Source organism: Mus caroli, chromosome 1 (assembly GCF_900094665.2).
Source record: "Mus caroli chromosome 1, CAROLI_EIJ_v1.1, whole genome shotgun sequence".
Lineage (NCBI taxonomy): Eukaryota > Metazoa > Chordata > Mammalia > Rodentia > Muridae > Mus > Mus caroli.
The window spans coordinates 160,241,265-160,265,027 of NC_034570.1; the positions used below are offsets into that span (position 1 = coordinate 160,241,265).

The 23,763-nt window shown below is 41.0% G+C and overlaps 1 protein-coding gene and 1 long non-coding RNA gene across 4 annotated transcripts in view; one reads left to right on the top strand and one right to left on the bottom strand.

Annotated features, from left to right (window-relative positions):
- Positions 1–2,037, top strand: part of LOC110292941 — a 2,767-nt gene extending 730 nt beyond the window's left edge. The window contains exons 2-3 of the long non-coding RNA XR_002377763.2: positions 138–473; positions 1,451–2,037. This is a non-coding gene — a long non-coding RNA (uncharacterized LOC110292941). The remainder of the gene's footprint in view (positions 1–137; positions 474–1,450) is intronic.
- A 2,896-nt stretch (positions 2,038–4,933) lies between these two features.
- The window catches only part of Ddr2 (discoidin domain receptor tyrosine kinase 2), a 127,892-nt gene continuing 109,062 nt past the window's right edge, over positions 4,934–23,763 (bottom strand). For all 3 annotated transcript variants that reach the window (XM_021159760.2, XM_021159767.2, XM_029475009.1), the window contains 7 exons: positions 19,928–20,138; positions 18,059–18,282; positions 16,668–16,795; positions 14,534–14,722; positions 14,028–14,262; positions 11,710–11,859; positions 4,934–7,639 (listed from right to left, as the gene is read on the bottom strand). In XM_021159760.2, the coding sequence (XP_021015419.2) occupies positions 7,505–7,639; positions 11,710–11,859; positions 14,028–14,262; positions 14,534–14,722; positions 16,668–16,795; positions 18,059–18,282; positions 19,928–20,138 (1,272 nt within the window). In that variant the 3' untranslated portion in view covers positions 4,934–7,504. The remainder of the gene's footprint in view (positions 7,640–11,709; positions 11,860–14,027; positions 14,263–14,533; positions 14,723–16,667; positions 16,796–18,058; positions 18,283–19,927; positions 20,139–23,763) is intronic.

Genomic DNA, 23,763 nt, shown 5'->3' on the forward strand with positions numbered 1-23,763 from the left:
GGGGGGGGCGGAGGGCGGACAGGTGTGTTCACACTGCACCCTAGGGTAGCATGAAAGTGGCCCACCAAAAAAACTGTAAACATATTATGACGTTTATTTTGAGCTTTTTTTTTTTAATTCTCTTGTGCAATTATTAGCATGAACTCTGTGCATGAAAGCAACCTCAGGAGTCTGGCTGGGTCCGAGAGGAGTTCAGCCTTACTATAGCCTCAGATGAAAACAGGTGTGGGACCAGCTCTGAGTTAGATGAAACCCAGAAAACTTCAGAGAAAGTCTCCCCTCCTCTATCACTTCCAGCCTAGCCCAGTAAGGGAAACTGGGAGTCTTCCTCCTTTTGTTCTACTAAAGTTGCTGCTTCCAAGGCTCTGTGACCAACAAGGGACTGGACTATTAATCTAAAATGTTTATTTTTTAAAGTCATTTGTCATAGAGAGTCACAACCCAGAGCAATGAAAATAAATTTTAATTCATAGGTGAGTGTTGGTTTTTTTGTTTTTTGTTTTTTTAACCTCACTCCAAACTACTCATCTTGGGTTTGTGTTGTCCTGGGGTTCTTCTATTGGGTTCCAGAACAGTCTGGTGCACAGTGAGTGAAGCTATCACTGGCAAGCCTTGGCATGAGTTGAGCAGGTGTAGTCAACTCACATTATTTGTGCTCCATGTAATAAATCCATCTCTATCCTAAAGTCAGACCGAGATCACTTTTCCTTTTAGGGTACAGTAGGTAAGGATGGGAGATACATCTTTTGCTCTGAGTACAAAGTTCTATTCTTGGTTCTTAGAAACATTCCCAGAATAGACGGCCTCTAATTTGCAAACAGGACTAATGAATCATTTCCAGTTGGGGTTGTGTAGTTTCTCATGTTCATATTTTTCAACGCTCTTCCCTTAAAAGAAAAAATGCATTCAGTCTGGCTCAAAACTAACTCAGAGTTTTACCCAATTCATTGGTAGTAGATGGTCATGTGTTACCCTGTGTAGGATCCAAGGACTCTAGAAGAGAAGGATTTACAGATGTGTGTGGTCACTTCATTTTCAAATAGGAAGTAAATATAAAACCCTGAACAGAAAATAGTTTTCTTGTTCTCTACAACTTAACCAAACCCATGCAAGTTGCTAATGAAAAACTGAATAGACATAATTTCCATCCTCAATAATGACCTATATAATGAAACATGTGGATAACTCGTCTGTGTGTTTGTGTATGTGTGTGCATAGATGCAAGCCATCACTCATATATGCCATTAAGCCTCAGCAGTATGTGTTGGCGGCAGAATTAGATCTCTGAACATCCCCAGTCCCCTTGTTTCTTTTTGTTCCATCCCAGTTCCACCGCTCAGGTATATTCCCGGTCTTGGGTCCTGAAAGCCTGGACATTGCGGAGATAGGAAGTGCACTCATGAATACTGTTTATTCTTTGAGAATTCATGCCCATTCTCTTTCCTACTAGGACACCTGCTGGGAGAAGTGTGCTCCTGGTACTCGGAATTTTGCAAGTGAAAGTAAAATGTGTTAGGGATAGTTCTTCCCTAATCTCCATTGGGAAGTTTGCATCTGGATCCCACTTGTATACAGTTTTTGTTAATTTATGCTTGTGTGAACAGCTGCCTGAGACAGACCATATTTGTATTTAGCAAGCATTTCTGTTCCTTCAAAAAATATATATCAAAACAAAACAACTCCACAGTAATGACAATGAAGGCTTTCAAAAGAATTCTGGTAACTCAGGTTCCCAGAAGTGGCCCAATATCATGAAGATATGAAACAAGGTCTCTACTATGTCAGAGACATCGCCATGTTAGTTAGCTGTCAACTGACATCTAACAGAAGCCTTTTCACATGACTCTCTGTCAGACATCCCTAATAACCGTGTGCACACTTTCCCTATGTCACATCACCACTCCACCAGGGGTGTCCAGAGGAAAGACAACAGAGGCCAGAACTGTTACTGCTGAGACAGAAAGAAGACTGCATCAGTAGCATGACTCTTTAATCACTGTTATTTACAATTTATCATCTGACAGACTTACAGGGAATAAATAAAGGAAAATAGACAATTGGCACCATGTTCCATTCCTTTTTCTAGTACAGAGAATATTTCTGTAGCCATTTCAGAATGACTATGATCATTTTAAGCAGAAATTAAATCCATTTGCTATTTAGCTCTTGACAAAACACATTACCCACCACAGGCTATTGAATAAGGCCCAGATGTTGTCTCCTCATAGAAGAGTCCACCACAGTGCTGCAGGAAGTTGGTCCTTGGGAACAGGACATGGGGCAAGAAGAAGAGAATCCATCCATAGCAAAGAACCATTTTGTACGAAAGTAACAACCTGGGCTTTCCCTTGACAAATGTTTGTGCTTGCAGATCAGCCTGGCAACTTGGATCTGCTCTCCTATAAGACCTGTAAGGTTACTGGCAAGGTGTCTGTAGGAGAAACTATATAGCTATTTTCAGAGGTCAAAGGTATACACTGCCAGTAGAACACATTTTCCTTTGTTCTCTTTAATTGAGAGTAAGCCCTCTGTTATAAAGCACTTCTCCCCAAATTAACACATGTGATACATAATTTTTCCACTCTTTATTCATTAAAAATATACATTCACAAGCTACTCATTTGTGTGCTAGGAATCTCATAAGCCACAGACAGCTGTTATCCTGTAGCCCTTGAGCAAGGCAGTTTAAAAATGTCTAACAGAAAACCCAAAGTCATGGTCCAGGAAACTAGAGCTTCAACGTTTCCCCAGGGAGCTGATGTGTTTGCATTTAGCTTAGCAGCTGATATTACAATTAAGGATGAACAGTTAGTCGAATGAAGCTTCTCTGGTCCTCTGAAGACAGTGTTTTTAACCTCACATTAGGGGTTTATATTTGTGCCATAATCTAGCCACAAACTATCCCTACCTCCATTCAGTACCACTTAATTCTTGACCAAAGTCTCGCTTTATCATAGACCCCTCTCGTCACCAACAAAAGTCCCGTTCTTCTGTTTACAATTCCCTTCCACTTTGAAGCCTTTTATATTGTTACTTTTCTTAAGTTGTCCTTGGATTGTTTGGGTTGCCAAACAGCGGAGCTGATGATTACATATGACTCCAGTGTAACACTGTGGCCATTCTGGGTCCAGCAATGATGAGCTGTAATTGAAAGTGGGTTCAGCAAATAGCTGGAGTACTGGTCCCTGATAAAAGAGCTTGTCAGTTTGATGTTTTCTCTCATTTGTTGAGTAATATCTAGGCAGAATCCTTTATCCTGTATGCCACCAAAGCCAGATTACAAACCAACAAAGGCTAAAAGTATCCAGTGAGCAGCTGAATACAATGTAGGAAAACTGGTGAAAGCCAAGCCGGACCTAGGGTTTAGTTTTGAAAATTGTCCAAATGGATGAAAATAGACTGAAATATTTTCAGTGTGGGGAAAACAGAACCAGGGTAAGGCTATTCTGTGCTGATTCTTTTGTAACTTCTTTCAAGAAGATCATTGCAAAATGAGAAATTTCTGAAAAACATGGGACAACTAAATGGTCCCTCCCCAGTCCTTTCCTGCCAGCCTACTCAAGTCCTTCATCACTACCCATCTTCCTTCCCTCTTAGCTCAGGATTCCAATTAATTCACCAAGCGCCAATGACCTTCATCTGTTTCTAGAATATGAAACTTCAGAAAAGGTTTCCAGGAGACCAGAATCTGCATGTTGCCAAAACATCAGGGCCTTGCCCCACACAGTGCCCAAGGACATAGGCTTCAAAACAAAACAAAACAAAACAAAAAGACTATGCTGCAAGCACCAGGCTCATGGATTCAACTTAGGATCAAAATTGCAATAAGCAATGTATTGCAATTCTTTTCATTTTGTACTGGACGAAAACAGACACTGTTCTGTTTTCTAGTGCATGTCTTCAGAACATCTTCCCACATTCCCTTCATCCTGACACACCCCCTGATCTCCTCTTTACTTAAAACACATGGTCTACGCCCACATCATGCTGTTCTTGTGGGGTGCCTGCATGGGAAACATGTTTCCAATATGGCACACCCCTCTGTCAAAGATCAGATTAAATTTAGTATTGTCTAACTTACACCTATTGTTTCCATGTTTTCTGTGGCCATTTTAGACCATGGAAGGATGAGCATTATTGAAAGTATATTTGGTAACTACCAAATGCTCATACATCTTCATGCCCCAACAGCACATGGAACACCAAAGGCCAGTGCACAGACAGCATTGTCACCAGCCCTACATGTGGTCTAGAACCCACAGGAGAGCAAACTGCCTTCTGTACCCACTTCCTGAGATGAATAGGTGACTCCCTAATGGTTCTGGTGGCCACGTGTTTCTATATCCATGAAGACCATGTCCTTCCTCAACTCTACAAAACTCCCTTGCATTGCCTGCGGTGTGCCTGACATCCATTTACTAAAGACAGGCTCCTTCACCCAGCATTTCTCCTTTACCTACCCTCCATTCTTCCCAAGTCACTTTTTCTAACCTCTCTCAGATCTCTTGTCATGCATCAGCGTTGACTTCATGGCCTCCAGCCAGCCCTGTCTCTACCACGTTTGACTTGCCTCACCCCGTGTCTTCCCCAGAACCTCTCCTTGCCTCTTTTTATTGTGCCTTCTTTCTTATTTTCTACCCATCCTCTCCTTCCAGCCACACACACACATTCATGTAACAACTTTTAAAAAAACACTACTCACATACTTGCATACAGCCCTCTTTTGTATTACAGTTTTGAGCGTTCACAGACAATCTTTCCACAGCTCCAACAATGCATGCTCTCCTCTGGGCACTCATTTCTACTCCAGGTCACATATGTGACATGGTTACACATTTATCTGGTCACCAGATCAAGATTTGAACATAGATCAATGACAGAACCCATGCCTAGCAAATGTGAGTTCTGGGTATGATCCCCAATAATAAGAACATAAATGGACCTGGTTAATGTATGCATTCATCAATAAAGGTATAAATTGAAATATGATAGTCTAAAGAACATCTTGACATAAATGGTTCACATATATCGTGATCACGAGTTACTTGGGGAAATAACAAGAACCCACAGTTTCTCATCTGTTTCTGCTTTCTTTTCCAAAACCTACCTTCATTTCCCTAGTTTAGATTTGAGCTACCTGTCTACAGAGTAAGTCTTTACCATCTACCACGGTTGGCTACTCAGACCTATACTGCTAAACTCTACTAGTGTAACTAGAAACTAAACCTGTGTCTGTAATACAAAGGTTTCAGTGCCAGAAGGTGGAACCTTCTTCATACCAAAAACAAAGTGCCTGTACATGATGATACATATTTGATAGCCATCTGGAATAGATTAGCTCCATAAAGCAAAGTCCTGGAAATTTCATTTGTAAAGGAATACAGTGAACTGGGGGCAGAATCCTGAAGAATATATAGTCAAGAGTTGTGAAAGAAATATGTCTGGCCCTAGAACTATCAAATGAGATAACATGGAGAAGCACTGGTCACTATAAAGCAGATATAATGCAGGTGCTGCTGTTACTTAAATGATGTCTCTCGGGATCACTATTACTGGCCACAATTGTCTGAGCAGTAACTGAACCTACATCAACCACAAATCTAATTCTCCAGCAAGCACAAAACAAAGCAGAACTCCAAGAGATTCCTAAATAATAGATTCGGTTTTCCTTTGAGACAGATAAGAAAACAAATTCAGAGAGAAGCAAGACTTGGAAAAATGACATACTTGGCTTGAGGCAGAACAGGGCCAGAGTTCCCAATCCAACGCTCTCTCCTACCTCTGGGATCAAAGTTAGTCTTGCTGAGAATGGTAGAAAAGCCATGGGAGAGGAGGTAAATTTGCTGTGAGCGAATGGGATCTATGAAATTAATGTCAAGACTTAGAGGTATATATCTGCTGTGTCCTGTAGCCATGCTGAAGGCTGAACCAAGGAGCTCTCTAAGAGGTTTCTAAGAGACCATGGAGCAAGCTGACTGGATATACAGAAGCAGATCACCAGTATTTTACCTTGGCTTGGTTTCCTCTATAGGAATTAAGGGTTTTTGTCGTGTAGATTGCTGCTGAATCTTAGAGTCTGTGAAGGATGAAAACTTAGGGTCACTAAGTTAGTCACTAAGGTGACTCCTGCTTGATCATGCATCAGTTCTCATGAATCCCAAAGCCAAAACTTCATGCTTTGCCACTGGCCACCCTCTCTTTGGCAAAAGCACTTTCAGTAACACCGAATGGCCATCCTTTTATTATCCCATACATATATACCCAGTAGTCAACAACCTCTTCCCTGCATAGTTCTTCAGCTAGTATCTGAAACTTTTCGGAGATGAGAGATTCCCCATCTCTGGGGAAACCCCCGACCTGCATATGTTCTATTTCCATATTTTCCCAAGAGTGGAAGTCAGTCTTCCTATAACTTTTTCCAGGGGTCTTGGCCAAACTTTTGGAAATACTCTGAACATATCTCTTGTATATTGGACATGACATTGGATACTTGTGCCTGAGAAGTTGAAGCCCTAGCCTATAAATCCCACAAAGGCATCACATAGTGAAAGAAATAGAACTGGACAAGAGGAACTGATGGAGCAACCATTCAAATATCAAAACTTGAGGCTTTACAGATTAAAGTCAAGTTGTCACTAGAACACACAGGTGAAGACCCTCACAGATGAACAACAAATAGTACACTTGTGAGTCATCCTCCAAGGACCTTCTTTCCTATGGCCATGGTCTACTGGGAAGCATGTGCAATCTTTCCCTTTCTGTGTCCTACTTCAAGCCTTACAACAGACACGTCTTTCTATCCATATGCCCTGTTTCATGGGTAGGCTCTGATCTCTGGCCATGATTGAAGAAAATGTTCATTTCAAGACACAAGATAGAGGTTTTTAAGTACATGCCACTCACTTTGACAAGATAGATAGATAGATAGATAGATAGATAGATAGATAGATAGATAGATAGGAGAGACAGAGACAGAGAGATCTGAGAGTCACGTCCAAGTCAGAAAATCATCCATTTGTTGTGGAATGCCAAGTCCTGCAATTCTTCATTACCTCTAAGTATTTTCCTTAAGCCTAATCTCATGTTTCTCAAGACATTCATATTCTTCAAGTTTTTCTTTCTAAAGGTATTTTACAGAAAGTGACATGGAATAATATTGTAGGATCTGCACCCTTATAAACAGAAGCATAACCTTTATAAATTATCTGAGTTTCTAGTCTTCATTATCTAACCATTTGGTATATCAAGTAACACTTCTTTTACTAATATCTGCTCTATATTTTTTTCTTCTTTTAGTTATTTCATGTAAAAAAGTATATATGAGTCAATAGTAGGGAGCAGGGAGGTGTAGTGGAGGAGGCAAGGGACAGAGAGGGCAGAGTGACTAATTCTCTGTCTCTCGGGTCCATTGAATGTCCAGCTGGAGTGGCTTAGATGTGGGTGAGCAGTAGGCCTTGTGGGAAGGATCTGGGCCACAGGAACACTGCCAGGTGCTGATGCATCATCACTCGGCTCCTTGCTGAAGAAGCAGGAGGTGGATTTCCTGGAAGGATGGCCGGTGCTTGGTTTCTCTTCTCCAGCAGCTGAGCATCAGCTTATACACAGAGTCGGGGCAAAGGGCTGGTTGAGGGAGATAGATCTATGGGAACAAACATTTTAAACGAGAGAAAACATGTGTATTAAGAGGCAGGAAGAGAATGGACTATAACATAGCTCTACGTCTACCCTCGCCACTTTACTGAACTTAGCAAAGGACGTGGGTGTTGTGTCTATTCTCCCATCACACAAAGCTCTAGCTCATCAGCCCCTTTCTTATTACCTTCATCTATTCTAGTCCTCTCAAGCAGTATTTCACGTGGACCCTGCCTTCCTACTAAAGGTTCCACCAATGCCAAAAGAACTCAGATCTGCCGTCAATGAAGGTGAATCTTGTCTGAGCCAAGATGACAGAAATAAAGTACACTTGTAGCTTCTGCTAAAGAATTTGAGGTTTTTTTGCAATTTTATTGGAATAATATTCAGCCAGATGTATAAATTGGGAGGAAGGCTGTATCCTAGCAATACTCACCATTGTTCTCTGTGTTCCCCTCTCTGTATTGTTCTCATTTAAAAGAGATTGGATTGCATTACGGGTATATTCATGATGCCATGATTCCAGCCTAGGATGCTACTCTGAAGTTTCCAGTTACCATTTCCACAAGCAAGATGCTATTTTACTAACTGCCAGTCCATCTCCCGCATTCTATATTTTTACTATCATCTCCTTACCTATACATTTTAATGCCCTGCTATATTGACAGATTACTAAACCGTACTTAAACTTTCCATGATCAATCAACCATAAAAGCATCATTACCTTTGCTGAACCCAATATTTGTACCTAGTTAATCATTAGCTACTTCCCATTGCCTTGCCTTACCTCATACAACACCATCCTGGATCATGTGTCATAGGAGCTGAGCTTTACCCAGAGTCTAATAATAACACATGCTCATCGACTTCTAATTGTCAGTAAAAAGGCCAATAAGCAAAAATATTTGACTTCTGCTAAAATAGCAAGTTAGATGGACTATCAAATCAGATACAACAAAGTTTAAGTCAGAATTATAAAACAACAGATATAAAATACCAGGCATTAGAAAGTAAGCATTATTGATAACCGGCATTCTCAGGTATTACTGGTAAAACAAAAAAATTGCTAAGCTCTTTCTGAGAACTTTAGAAAAAAAGGTATAGTAATGTTGAGTCCCAGGTGTGGTTGTGGCAGGCCTGTAGCCTTGTACTTGGGAGGCTCAGGCAGGAGGATCAGAGTTCAAAGCCACCCTGGAAATGTGGCAAGACTTGGTCTCAAAAGCAACAACAGCAATAACAATTTAACTTGAACAGTTTAAGTTACATTTCATAAGATTTCATATCACATATACCATTTTGTGACCTCTTATAACACTGAAGTACAATTTAAATTGATTTAATTTTAGTTACTAAGTTCTATTCATACTATGGGCATTCAAGAAAAATGCTACCTGGAACTTCTTCACACCTTGAGATTGTAAATTGAACACAAAAATGCCAAATTCACTTTTAATGGTTGGAATTTTTGCTGTAGACATTTAAGCATTTTAAATTGAAGATAAATTGTTTAAAATTTGCTTAAGCTTTGAAGTTTCTTCTAGAATTTACATAAGCCACATGGTTCATCTACTTGCTTGTATCTCCCGTGCCCAGTAGGTTGGATGAACTATTGGGAAATGAGTGCATCACATCTTTGTAGCTCAGGGACTACAGAAGCCACATAGTAGCTGATACACACAGTGCTGTCCATATATGCTTATGTCAAACTCTAGAACATGAATACTGGAATTTCAGCTATAAACACAATAGTAATCAAATTTTACCAAATCTGATAAATTGTATTTAACCTGTTGTTTACATGTGATATGCCAAATTTAGAAATTTCTTTACCAAAATTTTGAGTTGTAACTGAGAAGTGACTTAGTATGTGATGGTCATGTTTGCTTTGGGCCTGGATTCAGTCAAATCCCCAATTCTAGTACTTGGTCACAGGGAGATGGTCAAATCTGTATGTAGTACATTGCTAGTATCTGTGTAGGTAAAAATTAGTGGTCCTTTTCACATAGACTCAAACTAAATGAGAAAGTAAAGTTCTAAAGATTATTATGAATGAGAATGCCTATGATTTTCAGTTGGTTAAAAAAATGTGTTCTTGTGAAGCCGTATAACAGAATTGAAATAACATGTGACTGTCTAGTGATCATTTTTAATATCATGAAGACTAACATAAAACAAACAGAACCCAGGAAAGGACTTGGCCTTCCTCCTATGGCATGGATGTTGATCCAGTTTGCATAAAAACTGACTCTGCAGGATTTCTGTTGATAAACAATAATTTGAAGAATACCAAGAGGCTCTCAGTAACCCCACATTTGCCTATGAATCTAGGATATACTCAAATTAAGATTATTATTTTAATGAGTGGGATCCATGTTCTAATTGAACACACAACTTTTAATTTGGAATTTGTCTTCTAAAGGGTTGTTTAAATACATTAATCTAGGAAAGGAAAGTTTTCTTCTTGGAACATTGTATATTTCATAAAGACAAGAGCAAATCTTTGCTTTATCACAATAAGAGAGATGTTATCTCCTATGCTAGATAGCTTTAGGTCAACTTGACACAAGCTAAGGACATCTGAGAGAACCTCAGTTATGAAATCTGAGGGAACATTAATTAAGAAAATATCTCCATAAGATGTTACCTCCTTCCAGCCTAGCTAGGCTGGCCTTAAACCATCTGCCACTTAGGTGAAGCCACCTGCTGTGCTGCTTCTCAGCATTCTCCTTTGATGTGCCACTACCTGCCTGAGGCCAAATCTGCCTGAGGCCTGAGGCTGAACCAGTTCTCTGAGATTTTCCAGAGTTAGCACAGAACTGTGATCTTCACAAGTTCCCACTAAAAGGCTGATTTGTCTACTTCAAAGGAACTTTGCGTGGCTGGGAATGGGCCTCCCCTCTTCTTTATAAAGCGTGTTTGCCAACATTAAAGTTGAGCTTTGATCAGAATCTTGCCTTAGCTCCATCCTTTCTCTCACCACCTAGATTCCCTCTTTTCTTCCAGATTCCAAGATGCCTTCCAGGCTCCAACCTGGACATGTGAGCCGCTGGCAAGCCTCAACAATAAGATCTGGCTGTCGGCAAGCCTATAGGGCATTTTCTTGATTAGTGATTGATTAGAGAGGGCCCAGTCTACTGTGGGCAAAGCCATCCCTTGGCATGTGGTCCTGGATTCTATAAGAAAGCAGGATGAGCAAGCTATGAGGAGCAGGCCAGTAAGCAGCATCTCTCCATGACCTCTGCACCAATGTAGAAGTGTCAGCCAAATAAACCACTTCTCCTTAACTTGCTTTTGGTCATGGTGTTTCATCACAGCAACAAAAACCTTAACTGGGACATCTCCTAACCAGGATGCATGATTTAGAATTCCTGCTGCCAAATTATCTAAAGGACATTGAGATAAAAATTAAATTGCAGGCTGTTCTCATTTTCAGCATGCACCATGTATTATTCTTGTCTGTCCTTGTCATTTCCTTGTTTAAGCCTAGGTGATCCAGAGAGGACCCACTTTTTATCTCCTACAAAACCTTTCCCTAGCTATTACCATCTATCTGCCTCTTGGAAATGCTGTGATGTCAGATGCGCTACAGACAGACCCTTTGGGGGACGGCAATGCTCTAGTTACTAGCAAGCTTTAAATCCTAGGTCTCACTGGAGCATTAACAACTTGGCCAACCAAAGAAAGCTTAGTATCTCAGGGAATTAGGACTCTGTGTGAGCTTGAGGGCTCAGTTCTCCATAAGTCCCCAGAGGATCAATCAGTAGGTCCAGAGGTACCTCCCCAGAGAAGGACCAGGGTATACCAGTCCATTTGTGGATGTTCAAGTCTAGAAACATTGTTCACCAACCTAAACCAACACCATAACTTATTTGAAGGTTTTGAAGGGTTGTTTTTTTTTTCACTCTTTTTTTTTCCCCCACCAAGAAGACTTTCTGGATAATATAGATCTATGAATAGACTGAACATAAGAAGGAGAATTTAGTTTTCATCCTTGAGCTGGGGTCTTCCTACATAGTCAGGACCTTCCTTTCTCCTTCCCTTGGGAGCACCTAAGTCCACATCTGCAACAGTCCATACCTGCCTCCCTTGGTCTCGGAAGAACTCTCCAGTGTTCTCGATAACCTGCTCATCCGACAGCTGGGAATAGGGCTGCTCCTGGCAAAAGGTGAAAGTCTCCCACAGAGTCACTCCAAAGGCCCACACATCACTTGCCGTGGTGAATTTGCCCTATTGAAAGAAAGAAAAGGTTTTTTTTGGGGGGGTCTTGTTTGTTTGTTTGTTTGTTTGTTTGTTTGTTTGTTTGTTGAGACAGGGTTTCTCTGTGTAGCTCTGGCTGTCCTGGAACTCACTTTGTAGACCAGGCTGGAGAAAAGAAAGTCAGAGAAGCCAAGCCCACAAAGAAGATGTTCCATGGCCATCATCTGAAACCAATCTTCCTTCTCCTGACAAGGGTGAACAATGCTGAAACTGATATGCACGGAGAAACTAGAAGTGGCCATGTGAACTTACTGGAAAGCTGTCTACTCTGCCATCCCAGTGACCTCAGCTTAGCCCTGCTTCTCTTGGACATGAAGTCCAAGAGCTTCAAGGATATAGTCCGTAAGGCCATGGACTGAGCATTAGAACAGGTACCTTTGGGCTATCAGCTCTCTGAATGCTAGGTCACCTATAGGCTATGGACCACTTTGGGAAAACTACCCAGGGGAAAGCTCAAGTTAGCATAAGAAATCAATGATCTTGATGATAGGAATGAAGGAAGCCTTATAAGGGCCTGGAATTAGTCCTGGTGGATCCAGGACTCTCGCTTCCCTATTTGCTGGTAGCCACAGACTTGAGGACGACTTTATCAAATGACAACACTGAGAATGGTTGTGATCAGCGCTCATTAAATACACATTTTTCTATTTAATAAAGATAGTGGCACAGACATGTAGAGGGTATTGATTTTTAGATGAGAAAAATAAAAGGAGTGGTCCAGCAAATTATTCTGGTTAATAAGTCCATTAATAGTGCAACAACTGGACTAGGAAACCCAGTCCTCTGAATGTAACTCAATGTGTCTCTTTTTAATACTACACAGCACCTTCAGATTTTTTTTTTAAAAAAGTGATTTCATATGTTAGAAGTTGATAAAGATAAAGGCTCATATATATCGATGAAAATGCCATTGAGTTTTTATAAAATAGCAGATATTAGAGCATCATTCTTCTTGTTTATAGCATCATTTCTTTTGTCTTAATTTGAACCAGGATCTTGCTTTCTAGCCCATGCTTATGTCTAACTAACAGCAATTATCCTAGTTCATCCCCCCTCTACCCTCCCCCGTGAATTGGAATAACAGGCAGACATAGGTATTCATTCTTCTTCCAGAGGACCTGAGTCAGTTTCCAGACCCTGTAACGGCCTGTAACCCCAGCTCCATGGGATCTGACTCTTCTGGCCTCTGCAACCACCTGTCCTTACACGCACATTCTGACCCACCACAAACACACACGTATACATACAATTGAATATTTAAAAATACAAAATTAAAAACATTACATATTAGAAATACATGCACAAAAAAACCCTCAAAGGCGACATTCCAAAGCATTAACTTACTGAGGAGACAAGAATGTTCATTTTCTTTTAAATTTCAAAGCTAATTTATGAATCCATATTATATGAATATCAGCCAGAAATAAGCAGATGAAGTAGAAATGAACAAAGTCAAACTGGGCTCTGACTTTTCTCTGAATATTATGGAAGACAATCAAGGTAGCATTGTAGAAAGTGAAGGTTTACAGTTTACTCATTCCTTCAATGAGCTGAGTGTCTGTAAAACCAACATTGAAGTGCCTCAGATATACATGGCCAGAATGACTGAGCTCCAAGAGAGACATCTGAAGTCATTCATTCGTGGAACAAAACACCAAGAATTAGGTAAAAATCATAAAAAAGAAAAATTATGGATTCAACAAGTAAATGGTAAAAGTCACTAAAATAATACACAGACTGTTCTAAATAATTAATGAGAAGCATGGTCATAACCTTAAGATGGAAAATTTATATTACAACATAATTTTTTTAAACAGGGTTTTAATGCCCAGAACTAAAACAATCCAATAGGGAGAAGGGTAAAGACAAAAAGATAGCAAATTTCTTATTCTTTTAAACCTTTTCCCTAAAGTTTCTATAATGGTGCATTCCCCTTTTCCAGCAGATATAGGAAAGTCTGTAATAATAACAATAACAACAAAACAACAATAATATATAGTGCCTGAGAAGATCCTCTCTAGTCAGGGGAAAATGTCAAGGTCTGTGGGGCTTGCCTCCTGCTGCCTCCAGTTTGTTCCACCTTCACCCTGAGCAGCAGGTTGGTTGCTTCAACAGGGCTCACAGATGGAGAAACTCACCAGCAAGATGCTTTCCCAGGACATCCAGCGGATGGGGAGCACCGCCCGGCCCTGGATCCGGTAGTAATCACCACTGTACAGGTTTCTGCTCATGCCAAAATCAGCTATCTTAATGGTGTAATTCTTGCCCACTAAGCAGTTTCGTGTGGCCAGATCTCGGTGGACAAAGTTGAGAGATGAAAGGTACTTCATACCAGAGGCAATCTGGGTTGCCATAAACTTCAGGTTGGCGTAACTAGGGGCACGTGTAAGAAAAAAGAAAGCAGCTGTGGACAGGGCATATGCTAATCATCAAACCAGGGTTGAACCATCTATATTCTGCCTCCATTCTCGTAGAATGTTTGATTTCCCACAAAGGGTGGCTGCCCCATCATCACTGCACACTGATTGATTCTCCACACTACGCCCATGACAACTGATACCTTAAGTTTTACCACTCCCCATTTTCAGGCCCTGGAGTTACTCTCATGAGTGCACAGAAAAGACCAAGGACCTGACTCGTTTACCTGACTGTGGCATCGCTAGAACAGGAACTCAGAGGCTCATGGCGAGAAAGAAACTGATTAAGATCTCCATTTTCCATGTATTCCGTGATCATGCAGAGTGGGTCCTCAGTGATGCACACAGCTAAGAGACGGATGATGTTTGGGTCCTTGAGCCGAGACATGATCTTGATCTCCTTAAGAAAATCATTCCTTTGGAGGGTGTGATTGTAGATAAAGTCAGAGGTTGTCAGAAACAGAACTGAGAAAGGACGGATGCACAGCAATGCCCATTAGTACCCATCACACCATGCCTGGCTCCCCTCTGGATCATCTCTGAGATAACAGACAGACAGGCACCCAGAACTATCCCATTCACCTTCTCCGTGAACACAATGGATCTTTATTGAGTCAATGATAATGTTTTCAAAGATAAGATCTGTGATGCACTTTTATATCACTATATAAAATGTTGTTAATATCACTGATATGTGTTGCTTAAAACTTCCCTGCAAATGGAGCTTCTCATTAAAATCAACTCAAGTGCTGTAAGATATTTGTCTCTTTCAAAAGCTACTAAATCACAATCTTAATAAAGTGAAGACAGTTTTTACAAAGTGGATAATCACCCTCTTGGTTATCTGGTTTTTTTTGGGTTTTTTTTTTTTTTTTTTTTTTTTTTGCACCTACTAGCTTTTCCCAATACCATCTGGACCAGAAGTCAGCTACAATATACAGTGATTTAGTAGCCTGATCAAATGGAGTTGTTTCAAAGCCATTTAGGCCAAACTGGTAATGGCTTGAGTTCATAGTGAAAGCCACATTTGAGTTGTAAATTGTCAACATGGAGCCAATAGCCCACATTCCCAAAATTACAGGAGCAAATCAGAAGTCTCCAGTGAGTTTTACAGGAATTCTGCACTGAGAGTCAAACTCTGTTGGTATAAATTATTGGAACCAATGTAGTTCTGATTTAGCATCTCCCTTCTCCTTTTCCTGTGAAATCCCAGACCATGGATTTTGGTGATGTGTGAAGATCCAGAACTTAGGCGATCCATCACTACTAAACAAGAGAGAGTAGCTAGATCTGCAAATATCACCAACCCAAACAACCTAGAAATACGTGGTCTTATCTCACACAATGTTTTCCCCCACTTGCTACTCTCTCCTGTCCTATGAAGAAGATTAATATGAAGAATATCCCATATCATGTTAATATTCATAAGATAAAGCTTTTGGTTAAAAGGTGAAAGCCCACACAGTTCCATTTCCTCACCTTTGTCTCCTCTTCAGTCCACATCCTGCCCACTGTAAGACTTTCAATGAAACCTATCATCATCTCTGGAATTTACAATAATTTAGGGAAGTCGGGATAATAAACTTCCTCTTGGGGTGAGTATCAGCGAGACATATCAAGACAACACACACGGGAAGAGGCATGTGGTATCCAGATGTTCAGGTTTCTCTGAGACACAAATAGTTTTCCACCAGCATGCGTCTCTGGGTGAGGATTAACTCACCATGACTGTAATGGAAAGGCTGTCAGAGAACAATGCAGTGTTCTGCAAACTGCAGTGTGTGTAGGAAAGGATCCAAGAGACTACTAGCCAGTTTGGAAACCTGTCAAAGGACTGTGGATTCTTTTGCTCAGGGGGTCCACGGATGTGTTTCCAAGTAGAAGTAGCTTCTCTTTTGTGAGGGGCTGCTGAACATAGAAGAAAAGGAGCATAAAAGAGAAAACACAGGGTGAGAATGGGAACAGAGATGTGGGAGAGTGGAGAATTCACAGATGTAGGGAGGAAGGTGTTTGCCATTAGGAAAAGTCAGTCAGAGGAGAGGGTGACATTCAAGATTATATCTGGGTTTCACAAGGGAAGGACATATTTGGGCTGTTATGTGGACTGGGTGAGGGGATTTAAGTAAGTATATAGTAAATATAATATAAGTATGTACATTTGTGTTTGAAAGAGACAGAGGAAAAGGTGGGCACTTCTGGCCACATAAGAAGTATAAAACCTAAAAGTGGGCTTGTGTGACCACTCACGAACCTTCCCATCTCAAGAGAGGAAAGAAAAATAAAAGCTCAGAAATGTTCCAGGATATTCCCAATCCTAACCAGGAAGCAAGTAAAGGAAAATTCAAAATGCAGACCACAGACCTGGCATTCTTGTTGGCATCTGCTCGGAGCATTTTCACAGCTACCAGGACAGGCTGGTTGGCACTGACATCTAGTGCAAAATCTTTGTCTTTGAATTTTTCCATTCCCTCCACTTCACAGAGATGAACCTAGACAAAAGTCATCCAGTCTCAGTCTCAGCATCATCCTGTCTCCTGGAGATGCCTCAGTATTCTTGCTGGGCATGCTCCGGAGAAAAACTGACTCTTATGACCCAGGCAAAATAATCAGAGACCAATAAGAGGGTATGGGTGACATATCATTGAACCAAGTAATTGTCAAAATTAATAAACAACGTTGAAGTATCCAGCTGATATGATACATCAGTGTCCTACAAAAGAAATGTACATTGAATGGAATATTGATATGGGAAGGAATGACTACAATGTAGCATTTTATTACAGCATAACTCCACTAGAAAATAGCATTTGACATAATTGCTTCAACTTTGACTTGAGAAAGTTAATCCCTTGATCATATAAAACATAAGGCAATTTCCTAATATAATCCCCTAGGGTGAAGAGAATGTTGTAAAGTTTGCCTAGGTGTTAGCAATAGTATAGTGAACATAGAATTTCAACCCAAGGGACAGAATGAGTCCACGTGACAGTACAGACAAATGTGGAGGGTCCCTCTGTCTTCTCAAACACCAAACCTCCCAGAGGGAGAATACTCGATCCATACTGGAAGTCAACCACATATTCACTGGAAATCATGTGTTACATTTGATGATGTAACACTTAGATCACAGGATTCAAGGATTCCAGTTACAGCTGAGAGCACTGCTCTGAATTCTCTGAAGGTTCCAATGGCTTATGTAAGAGCAAAAGGTCTAATATCCCATGCATCACTCTGAGAACAACCCAGAAGAGGGCTCCTCCTTATCTTTGTGGTGATTTCATTCCTTGGTGGTTTTCATTCCAAGACCAAAACAAGGGCGAGGTTGGGGTTTTTTGTTTTGTTTTGTTTTGTTTTGTTTTTACCATTTTGAGGTAACCCTCATTATGAGGGGGGAAAAAAGATTGTAGCAAGCAAAAGGGTGTTCCTAGATAATCTACCAGAGATGATGATATCCATGAGCCCCACCCTCAGTTTTTGAAAGCATTGAGAATTTTTCAGGATAGCGGGGCTCTTGTGACTGGCTTCCCTTAAAATTTTTGTATAAAAACCAGAAGACCTAGGGAATCCACAGCTCTTAAGCAAAGATGAGATTGACCATTAACTATCTCAATAGCAATGCAGATAAACAAGTAAGGGAGCCGTTTGGCTGAGACCTCACTTCTAGAGAGACACTTGTTCTGCTGATCCCTTTTATCCACCCACTTCCTTCATGTCAGGACCTACTGGGGGCCTCATTCTGAAGATTAACTCACCTCCCCAAACTGGCCTTCTCCCAGCTTCTCCTTGAAGGCCAACAGTTTCCTGGGGAACTCTTCCACAGCCACATCTTTCCCCGAGAGCAGATCCATGGTTACAGCAGGCACACAGTAGGTGTTGCCACCTGTCACTCCCTGGAGATTCACTATGTCGGCTTCTGCATAGTGGGGCACGCCCTCAGGTCCGTTGGGCTGGGCCGGCTTCACAACACCACTGCACCCTGAGAAGACATGGGCCCTGAGTCTGGTTCCCCAGGGCTATAGGGAGACCTGAGGGGATAGCGAGAACCAGCCCCATGGCAGCCTAGCCCTCTGCATACAATACTTATTTGTGGGCAGTTGTGCTTCCTCTAGGCACCTTCCTTCCCTTTGGACTTAAGAAGGTAGGCTGCCATTTTGTTTTTCACGTTTCCTACAAGGTACCATCACGAACAAGTTCCCTGACTAATCTGTGGACTTCTGGGGGCTAAGCCTTAGGAAGGCTTACGCTCCCGTATCAGGATGGTACTCTTGAAGGTTGAAGGTTTAATCACAAATTTCCTTAATTTTTGGAATGCTGCCATTAACTTAACAGTCCAATTTAGGGAAGAAAATAACTTCATATTGAATTTATAAAATCGTGTTTAACATGTACCATAATTGTAAAAAGTTGGAATATGATTGGTATGGGAGATGTGGACCTTAGGAAATAGGTTAATTTCTTTGGTTCTGTTAAGAAAATAAGTTCATATGTAGTCTATTCTGTTTTTTGTTTGTTTGTTTTTTTTTTTGATTTTCAACTCTTTTTTAAAATTGTTATTTATCTGTTTATTATATGTAAGTACACTGTAGCTGACTTCAGACGCACCAGAAGAGGGCATCAGATCTCATTACAAGTGGTTGTGAGCTACCATGTGGTTGCTGGGATTTGAACTCAGGACCTTTGGAAAAGCAGTTGGTGCTCTTAACCACTGAGCCATCTCTCCAGCCCCCTCACATGTAGTCTTTGGTCTTGCTGTTTCTAGGAGTTAGATGAATTTGGTGGTCTCTTCCTATAATTTTTATCCCATCGGTGATACAATGGGTTAATTCCCTTTCTTCTCTCAGCGTGTTTCTTCTCTAATGAGCTGATTTTTTTTTCTATTGAGTCACACCAGCTGGCTTAGGTCTTCCTTTCCTGAATACAAGCCCTCTGGTACTACTCCTGTCACTTCTAGGCTGATGACCATGGACAGCTTCTAAGGGTACCATCGGTGACCCAGTACCACTTCTGATGTCACCCAGCAAGCACTTTCCAAGGGGGACTGGGCTTTGAAGCAATTTGCATTATGCACCTTATTCAATATTTTTGCTGAGAAAAGCCAAAACACATTTACTATAAAAACAAAACCTTATATTAGTGTAATGAGTATTTATCAAAGAGAAGTCAACAAATTAAGCCATTCAATTATCTAGAGAGCTATCCAGAGATATAGAATGCCTTTGGCTTCATGTCTCTTTTCTCTTCCCATTGTAGTCTAGAATTTACCCCCAGTAAAGTCTGGTCTCAAGTGAGCACAGAATGGGCCTTCTCTCCTATTAGACACAGGACAAGAAGGTTATCTGGATGAGACTGCTCAGCTTCTTCTGGTAACACCTCAGTGACACTTTGACATCTTTGCGTGTGTGTGTGTGTGTGTGTGTGTCCCTCTGAACATCTTATGTTAAGAATAAAAGGAAGGGTGTCAGAATAGACTAGAAGCAGCAGCAAGCAGACAGACAGACTGTACACTTCTCCAGAGGCTGGCCCAGACTTAATGGATTTGGTTAAGTTGTAGCAAGAGTTATGCCTACATCATATAAACCAAGGCTTCTTCTCCCTCAATTCACCCATGATTTCATCTTCACCTGACTCCTCCTCTCCTGGAGCAAACTCTGGGAGCTTTCGGATCAGTCTGGATGGCTCCTGGTAGTCAGGGCGAAGGGGGAAGATTCGATCATAAGTAGAGTTGGACTCCTGTTCACTTGGTGATGAGGAGCGGTTGTTATTGAACATGCTGGACTCGCTGGGCAGGGAAAGGCTGACTGTCATTTCATCATCCAGCATCCTCCGTGAAGCCTGAAAGTCATGGATAGAGAGGATCGTCACTCTTGCTCTCTAAAATCCAGCCCTTCTGCTTGGTTCATAACTTCAACCCCCCAGGAACATCGCAGCTGATAGAGAGGCAGGCTGGTGCCATGAGTTCCTGTGTTGCAGAAATTTAGCAATAGTTTCCTCTTTAGATGGCAGACTTTAACCATCCCGTGTCGGCAACATTCACAAGCTTCCACGGAGCACTTGTCAGCATCATTTACACAATGCAATGAGATCCCGTAAGTAGCCAAATGTTTTCTCTGGTTTTTAGAGTTGTGTGAGTTCTATTAAATAATGGGTTTTGTCGACTTGTGCTTTAACCCTCTGATCTGTGTAAACATAAACTGAAATGTCCATTAACCTGGGAGTTCTAAAACATGCTAAATTTACAGTGTATCTGATCACCCTAGTATTATTGGTTAGCATAACATGCTAGATTTTACTAACCCCTAAACAGAATGACGAGTTACATCTAATACAGGAAGAAAAAGCACCAAATAACCAGCTGCAGTGGCATCCTGTCTAATGTAACTGCCTGCTCCAACAAAAGAAAACTGCCAGCATCTAATGGATGTAGTATTTGAATCTGAACATGTAAAACGCTCCGTTTTAATAAATACATGTAGACAGAATCATAGGTCTTTCGACTAGACTGAACAGTCCTTTGTTGCAGTAACATACTCAGAACGAACATGGATCCCAGAACATAGTAGGTTCTCCCTAAATATGGGTTGACTTTCTCAAAGAAGTATTGCTGAAGACACCTCAAAAGTGTCAACAAAAACTGTTATCGACTAAAAATATGTTTAGTAATGCTGTTGGTATGTGTATATAAGCTTTTCCACACAGACAAAAAAAGAAAAAAGATATTATCCTAGCAAGAAATCCAGAATGCCATTCCAGGAAACTGAGTAATTATATATGGCTATACACAGTGGTAGAAAGAGTTTCTTGAAAGACTGAGTTAAAGACCCAAAGGGAAATTCTGCTTCCCAGACGAGCTTTGATCTCCCAGACGAGGAAGATGGTCCAGCAGATTTCAGAAGAAAGACCCAGAAGTGTGATAAACTCTAGATCAAATAAAGAGAGAGAAAGAGCCCAGAGGAGAGAATGTAGATTCTCTTTTCCTTCAAGTAGAATGTAGCCCTACTTGACTATTCAGTAGGAGCGTACACTAGGACTCCACCCCTAACTGAGGAAACACTCTTCTCAGGGAGAGTCAGTCTGTTTTCTTAAAGGTTATAACTTCTGCTAGGTTTGTCACCCTCCAGTGGATAGTCCCACACCCATGACTACATGAGCAGCACAACACGGACACACAGTAGGTTATTTAAAAAAAAAAGAAAAGAAAAATAAGAAGTTGGGAGGGGTAGGGGAGGTGACATTAGATCTAGGACAAGTTCAGGGAGAAGTAAGGCAGATAGATATGATCAAAACACATTACATCAACTTCTCAAGGAACTAACACAAATATGTTTTCAAAGAGCAAATGTTAGCCTCAAGCAGCTGAATGAAACCTTAGTCAAGCAGTTTCTTCTGCCACGAACTCCCTGTTTGCTATGTTCACGATGGAGCTACCCATTTAGATATGAGTGTGCTTCCACCTCTGAAGGAGGAAAATGCTCAGCACTTACCACCTGCACCCTGAAACATATGAATGCCATGGAGGGGGTGCTCTGTAGTCTGCTTTGCAACTCTTTAGATTCTGCTGATAGACTGAAGGCTTTATTTTGTGTTTTAGGTCTGACATTAAAGTCTTTGTGAGATACAAAGAGATTTTCTCTTCTATGAAATATTCCTGTGCCAAATCCTTAAAACTAATGTTGAAACCTGAATGTGGAGCAGGTCAGAAAGGACCACAGGTAACTTGCTAGATTGCTCCTCTCAAATGAAGTGATCCCTTTATCTTGTACTCTATAAACAAGGAAGTCTAGAGATTCAAGACCCTTCTCATGGTGTCCTGCCCCTCATTTGGTAAAAGACTTGGTCTCTGAAGTTAATGACTTCCTTGTAGTCACTGCAGACACTCACAGTCTAGAGATCCCATGACCCAAAGCCATTGAACCCACTGGTCAGAAATGGTCAAAGCCAGAAACATTTTGATAGATCCAAAGGTGGACAGTCACTCAGTAGCATTGTCTATTGAAGTTCTTTAATGATTAAGAAGCCTGGGAGAATTATAGGTCCTCATCCTCATCATTGGGAAAGTGTATCAATTTTGGGCAGTTGACAAAAACCATAAGATAGAACACAGATTGCCCCGTGAGTATGTATTATGTCATCAGAACAAGCTAAATCTAATCTATGCAACCATTACTCAGAGTCTCATATAAAATAACATGTGTGAACTGAATGTGCCAGTACATGCCTATGATGACAACTCTCAGGAAAAACACAGGCAGGAGAACCGTAGCATGTTCAAGGCCATCCTGATCTACAACACCAGGTTAGCCAGGACTATACCAGGAGACTGTCCCAAAAACCAAACAAAAAACAAGCATGAGAAATAAGGCTTTGCATATTAAAATATTATATAACATTATATATATATGCAAAACTATTTGTGTCATTTGACTCAGTAATTTGAGGAATTTAGGAACATATAATCATAACCTGCAAATACATAAAGAAATAGGATTAATATGATGATAAACTACTTGGGTATTAATGAACCTAATTGTTTTTACGGGAGAGAGAGAGAGAGAGAGAGAGAGAGAGAGAGAGAGAGAGAGAGAGAGAGAGATGGTTAAGCTTCATTGTCAAGTTCATGGATTTTAGAGTTACCTCAGAAGCATAATTATGCATATGTAAGAAGGAATGTCCAGAAAGGGTTAGCTGAGCAAGGAAGACCCACCCAGAATGGAGGCAGTGCCATCCTATAGACTGGCATCCCAGAATGAATAAGAAGGAGATGGCAAGCTGAATACCAGCATTCAACTCTCTCTGCTCCCCAGCTGTCGACACAAGGTACCCGGCTGCTTCCTTCCTACCACCATCCCTTCCCTGCCATGGTAGACTGTCTCCTCTCTTAAGTCGTGATATAAAATAAAGCCATCCTTAAGTTGTCTTTTGTCAGATATTTGGTCACAGCACCAGGAAAAGTAAATAATCTGACATCAAAAAGCAAAAGGACAAAAAGTTTAGAAAAGGTCAAAAAGGTTAACAGGATCAAGAGTGATCCCCAACCTTGGCTGGTCGTCAGAATTGCACCATACTGAAAACACACACAGGTGCCTGCACTCTAACTAAAACCAGTAAACCTGACTCTTCATGGGAAACGCCCAAGATGAGGTTTAATGTATTAGAAACGTTTTCCTAAGATTTTAAGGCAGATTCCACAATCTTCATTCTGAAAACAAGAAACTAGACTCGGCTAATCCCTTTCTGGGCTCGCTTCAACAGCCTTTCCACACCAATGTTTCTCTGTTACCTCAGAGAACTCATTAGCCAATTATAACTTTTTGGAATTTGGCCTTTGTTCCTGGTGTCATGGCAGTACAGGAAATGGAAGCACAGTGTACTGGCTAGTTTTGTGTCAACTTGACACAGCTGGAGTTATCACAGAGAAAGGAGCTTCAGTTGAGGAAATGCCTCCATGAGATCCAACTGT